Source organism: Entelurus aequoreus, linkage group LG27 (genome assembly GCF_033978785.1).
Source record: "Entelurus aequoreus isolate RoL-2023_Sb linkage group LG27, RoL_Eaeq_v1.1, whole genome shotgun sequence".
Taxonomy (NCBI): Eukaryota; Metazoa; Chordata; class Actinopteri; order Syngnathiformes; family Syngnathidae; genus Entelurus; species Entelurus aequoreus.
The window spans coordinates 15,183,900-15,190,508 of record NC_084757.1 but is presented as its reverse complement, the minus strand read 5'-3'; the positions used below and the strand labels follow the sequence as shown (position 1 = coordinate 15,190,508).

The following is a 6,609-nucleotide window of genomic DNA, read 5'->3' as shown; positions in this document are numbered from 1 at the left end:
GATGCATATATGTGTGTTTGTGTGTGTAAACCTGCAGTGTGATAAATATGACTTTTATGTATTTAATATGTGTAATTATTAATTAAAAATAAATGCCAATTCTGACTTCTAATGAAATGCTAACATTAGCATTTGGACGCTTCTTTGGACCTTGGCAAGCTCCAAACGGCTATGTATACATACAGTACAGGCCAAAAGTTTAGACACACCTTCTCATTTCAATACGTTTTCTTTATTTTCATGACTACATACATTGTGGATTGTCACTGAAGGCATCAAAACTATGACACCTGTGAAGTGAAAACCATTTCAGGTGACTACCTCTTGAAGCTCATGGAGAGAATGCCAAGAGTGTGCAAAGCAGTAATCAGAGCAAAGGGTGGCTGTTTTGAAGAATATAAAACATGTTTTCATTTATTTCACTTTTTTTTTGTTAAGTACATAACTCCACATGTGTTCATTCATAGTTGTGATGCCTTCAGTGACAATCTACAATGTAAATAGTCATGAAAATAAAGAAAACGCATTGAATGAGGAGAAGTTGTGTCCAAACTTTTGGCCTGTACTATATATCATATCTTATTTGATTGTATGACTGTTCTGTTGGTGACGGATAATAAATTGTCTTATGTCTTGTAGTGGAATTTCTGCCCTTTTCACCTTTTTCTATTTTGTACCATTTGAAGAGCATGTGTGTGTAAGAGTTGAGCGTATGGTCACCCTGACATTGTACAAGATGTTTTGATTGTTTGTTATGGCTAAGGGATTCAAGGATGTTGCAGAACAAACAGGTCCAAAACAACTGGACCTTGACACAAGAGGGAAACACATAAATAACCAAGTAGACCAAGTCTAGGGATGATTCTCGCTTCGTCCAACGTCTCCGGAGACACTGTCTGTTTGCATGGCAATTCAATCCAACCTTGTACCATTTGATTATGGGTAAATAAAACTTTTGTACTAAATTCACTTTTGTTCCTGTTTAAGATTTGGACATTTCTACCACAGTCTCGTCAAACTTGACATGTAATGCTAATAATAGCATCTAGCCTTACGATAGCATTTGTTAATGATACACATTACTCTGTGAATATGTTGTAAATCTCAATTTGTATCACAATTACACAGGCTTAAAGGCCTACTGAAAGCCACTACTACCGACCACGCAGTCTGATAGTTTATATATCAATGATGAAATCTTAACATTGCAACACATGCCAATACGGCCGGGTTAACTTATAAAGTGCAATTTAAAATTTCCCGCTAAACTTCCGGTTGGAAACGTCTAGGTATGATGACGTATGCGCGTGACGTCATGACGGCAACGGAAGTATTCGTACCCAATGTGTCACCATACAAACTGCTCTGTTTTCATCGAACAATTCCACAGTATTCTGGACATCTGTGTTGGTGAATCTTTTGCAATTTGTTTAATGGACAATGGAGACTGCAAATAAGAAAGTTGTAGGTGCGATCGGTGTATTAGCGGCGGACTACAGCAACACAATCAGGAGGTTGTGTTGTGTTTGAGCTGGATAGCAGACGCGCTACCGTGAGTACAGCTTTGGCTTCCAAACATTTGATCGCTTGCCCGTACGTGCGTGTCGCTATGTGCATGTCACGTACGTAACTTTGGGGAAATATATGTTTCTTGCCGACTCTGATGGCGGCCGGGGTGTCGTCGAAAAGCTACAACGCCCGCCGCCGCCCCGTAGTTAGCTTCAATTGTTAAGCGTCGCCAAGCTGGAAATTATTAACCGTGTATTTACATGTTCATGGTTTAATAGTATTGTTGATCTTCAGTCTATCCTTCCAGTTAGGGTTTTTTAAAATTTTGTTTCTATCTGCATTTGAGCCCGATGCTATCACGTTAGCTCCGTAGCTAAAGTGCGTCAATGATGTATTGTCGTGGAGATAAAAGTCACTGTGAATGTCCATTTCGCGTTCTCAACTCTCATTTTCAAGAGGATAGAGTATCCGAGGTGGTTTAAAATACAAACCCGTGATCCACAATAGAAAAAGGAGAGTGTGTGGAATCCAATGAGACCTTGTACCTAAGTTACGGTCAGAGCGAAAAAAGATACACCCTGCACTGCCTCTCGAGTCCTTCACTCTAACGTTCCTCATCCTTTCATCCTCGCTCAAATTAATGGGGTAATCGTCGCTTTCTCGGTCCGAATCTCTCTCGCTACTGGTGTAAACAACGGGGAGTTGTGAGGATTCCTTCCTCCTGTGACGTCACGCTACTTCCGGTATAGGCAAGGCTTTTTTTTATCAGCGACCAAAAGTTACGAACTTTATCGTCGTTGTTCTATACTAAATCCTGTCAGCAAAAATATGGCAATATCGCGAAATGATCAAGTATGACACAGAATGGATCTGCTATCCCCGTTTAAATAAAAACATTTCATTTCAGATGGCCTTTAAGTACAAATATCATAATAATGTCAGCACCTCGCCACATTCTGCGAAACACAAACTCTTTCCAACTGTCCCTCTGTTATATCAGAGGTCTGTTTTGACGGCGCCAGAGTGCGGTGTAGCCGCTCAACCGTTCCACTCCACCGCGGTTAACCCTCTGCGGTCGTAAATTTCGACCGGCGTGTCATTCTCCTTCCGACGCTGTTTGAGGTGAGCGAAACAGTTAAACGTCCTACTGCCAGGAAAGGGGAAACGGTTAAAGAAAAGCCAGTGCGTGGTGGAGGATAAACAAGTTCTGAAGACGGCCCGAGACTCCGAGCCTCGTGTCTTCTGGCGGGATACTTTGTCTTCCACCATGTGATGCCTGAAGTCCGTCACAAGTGCAAAAAAAAAAAAAAAAGAAGCCTTTCGGTCACATTGTTTTTAGTCATAAGATGCCGATGAAGGCCGCCATTGTTGCACCTCCGCGCTGTCCTGCATCGACCCAGAAGCAGTCAATGTATGGTCCACCTCGGTGAACGGAGAGGTACAGGAAGGCCACATATGGCTCCCTTAATGGGTCACTTCCCATTTTGTGCTCGAGCTGCTCGGGAAACGGACCCCTTGAGAGGGTACCGTCGCTGTGGCTCGGCTGATCTCAAAGGTAGTTGTCGAGGGGGGGCCTTAGCCTCCTCAAGCGTTATAGAAGCGGTCCCTAAAGCAGACATGGACCCTTAACAGATGGCCGCCGTGACCCTGCTGCACACGTAACAACAAACCGGATGTGAAGCAATTTTTACTGCAGGGAACTACAAACCCCAAAACCAGTGAAGTTGGCACGTTGTGTAAATTAGACTGACCGTACGTCCTCTTTTCCCCCGGACATGTCCTCTTTTGCGGGGCTGTCCGGGCGGAGTTTCTTAAAGGCCTACTGAAAGCCACTACTACCGACCACACAGTCTGATAGTTTGTATATCAATGATGAAATCTTAACATTGCAACACATGCCAATACTTATAAAGTGCAATTTTAAATTTCCCGCTAAACTTCCGGTTGAAAATGTCTATGTATGATGACGTATGCGCGTGACGTCACTAAATAAACGGAAGTATTGGTACACCATTGAATCCAATACAAAAAAGCTCTGTTTTCATCTCAAAATTCCAAAGTATTCTGGACATATGTGTTGGTGAATCTTTTGCAATTTGTTTAATGAACAATGAAGACTGCAAAGAAGAAAGCTGTAGGTGGGATCGGTGTATTAGCGGCTGGCTGCAGCAACACAACCAGGAGGACTTTGACTTGGATAGCAGACGCACTAGCCGACGCTAGCCGCCGACCGCACGGATGATCGGGTGAAGTCCTTCGTCCTTCCGTCGATCGCTGGAACGCAGGTGAGCACGGGTGTTGATGAGCAGATGAGGGCTGGCTGGCGTAGGTGGAGCGCTAATGTTTTTATCATAGCTATGTGAGGTCCCGTTGCTAAGTTAGCTTCAATGGCGTCATTAGCAACAGCATTTTTAAGCTTCGCCAAGCTGGAAATTATTAACCGTGTATTTACATGTCCATGGTTTAATAGTATTGTTGATCTTCTGTCCATCCTTCCAGTCAGTGGTTTATTTATTTTGTTTCTATCTGCATTTGAGCCCGATGCTATCACGTTAGCTCAGTAGCTAAAGAGTTTCACCGATATATTGTCGTGGAGATAAAAGTCACTGTGAATGTCCATTTCGCATTCTCGACTCTCATTTTCAAGAGGATATAGTATCCGAGGTGGTTTAAAATACAAATCCATCCATCCATCCATTTTCTACCGCTTATTCCCTTCAGGGTCGCGGGGGGCGCTGGAGCCTATCTCAGCTACAATCGGGCGGAAGGCGGAGTACACCCAGGACAAGTCGCCACCTCATCGCAGGGCCAAAATACAAATCCGTGATCCACAATAGAAAAAGGAGAAAGTGTGGAATCCAATGAACCAGCTTGTACCTAAGTTACGGTCAGAGCGAAAAAAGATACGTCCTGCACTGCATTCTAGTCCTTCACTCTCACGTTCCTCATCCACAAATATTTCATCCTCGCTCAAATTAATGGGGTAATCGTCGCTTTGTCGGTCCGAATCTCTCTCGCTGCATTGTAAACAATGGGGAAATGTGAGCAGCACTCCAGCTTGTGACGTCACGCTACTTCCGGTAGGGGCAAGGCTTTTTTTAATCAGCGACCAAAAGTTGCGAACTTTATCGTCGTTGTTCTCTACTAAATCCTTTCAGCAAAAATATGGCAATATCGTGAAATGATCAAGTATGACACATAGAATGGATCTGCTATCCCCGTTTAAATTTAAAAAATTCATATCAGTAGGCCTTTAAATGCCTCAAATGTCCGGCATTTTGAGTTAGGGTTGCGTGTATTTTCAATGTACGTTCAGGGTTAAGAAGGGGTTAAAAACAAAACAAATTGTGAACGATTGCACACGCAGCAGCATTCGTGAGGGAGGGGCAGAGACAGAGAGAGAGAGCGTTATGATAAACGCGCATGCATCGCCAGGCTCTGCTTTTTATCGATAGATTTATCAGATTACATTTTTTATTATCTATAGCAGGGGTGTCAAAAGTGTGCCCCGGAGGCCATTTGCGGCCCACAGCTAATGTTTTAAAGGCCCACGGCACATTCTAAAAATACTATTAAAATAAACAAAAACATAACAAAAGTGAAATAAAAAAGCTTGCAGGTGAAATGTCATTTAGAAACAGTTGCAATGTTGACTAATAAAACAAAGCTGTTTTTTTTCTTTCAAACTGTCATTGCTCAAAACATAATATTGAATCAAAATCAAAGTTATCATGAATTATTGACCTATCCAAGGTTCCGATAACGTCACATCAAATATTCCACTAAGAAAAATATTTTTGGTGGAAGATTTTGCATATTTTGTGTGTTTGCCATTAAAAACATAGATTTGTTTGACAAAAAAGGGCGGAAAACAAACAAACAATAAAACAACATTAAAAAAAACTAAAACATTTTGAAATGAGGAATAGATCTGAAGTTGATGTAGACTCCAGGGATTTAAGCCTTAAATATAAAATGTATGTATGCCCTGGCACACCATTATCATCATTTCATGACCCAAGCAAAACACTTTTTACACTTTTATACTGAAATAAATACACCTACAACTTCCATCCATCCATTTTCTACCGCTTATTCCCTTCGGGGTCGCAGGGGGCAACACTAAATTGGCACCTACAACTTATTAAATAAAAACATAGAAAAAACTACCAGCAGTGGTAAAGTTCAGATCCATGAAGGAAAGAAGAAAGTGAATGAATGTTTATAACTGAATAAAGTTACATATGTATACAAATTTTTAAATTTAATTTTTTTTTTTTTTTTAATGAATTAAGTAACGTTTATGACAACCTTTTTCCAAAACACAATATAGAGTGTGAGATATAACAGGATAATGCATACGTTTATCTTTTTTTTTTCAAAACGCTTACAAAAAAGAGGGACCCCAAAAATTTACTGTGGGGCCCCATTTTGAAAATTCCTAGCGCCAACACTGCTGTCAACAGAGGAGAAAAAATGCTTTATTTAAATAAAAATATTATTTATAAAGCAAGTTCGAGTATCATTGGCAAAATTTCACCTAGTCCCAGCCTTGGCGTGCTGCCCACCTTGGCACGCATATATGTGTCCTCTTTTTGGGATTTCAGAATATGGTCAGCCTAGTGTAAATCATAAACAAAATCAGAATACAATGATTTGCAAATCCTTTTCAACCTATATTCAATTGAACAGACTGCAAAGACAAGATACTTAACGTTCGAACTGGAAAACTTTGTTATTTTTTGCAAATATTAGCTCATTTGGAATTTGATGCCTGCAGCATGTTTCAAAAAAGCTGGCGCAAGTGGCAAAAAAGACTGAGAAAGTTGAGGAATGCTCATCAAACACTTATTTGGAACGTCCCACAGGTGACCAGGCTAATTGGGAACAGGTGGGTGCCATGATTGGGTATAAAAGCATCTTCCATGAAATGCTCAGGTCTTTCGCAAACAAGGATGGGGCGAGGGTCACCACTTTGTGAACAAATGCCTGAGCAAATTGTTTAAGAACAACATTTCTCAACCAGCTTTTGCAATGAATTTAGGGACTTCACCATCTATGGTCCGTAATATCATCAAAAAGGTTCAGAGAATATGGAGA

The 6,609-nt window shown here is 41.1% G+C and overlaps 1 protein-coding gene across 1 annotated transcript in view; it reads left to right on the top strand.

Moving 5' to 3' along the window:
• Positions 1-2,855: 2,855 nt before the first annotated feature.
• LOC133644099 (uncharacterized) overlaps positions 2,856-6,609 on the top strand; it is a 52,653-nt gene continuing 48,899 nt past the window's right edge. Inside the window, exons 1-2 of the mRNA XM_062038421.1 lie at positions 2,856-2,925; positions 3,005-3,064. Of these exons, the coding sequence (XP_061894405.1) occupies positions 2,856-2,925; positions 3,005-3,064 (130 nt within the window). The remainder of the gene's footprint in view (positions 2,926-3,004; positions 3,065-6,609) is intronic.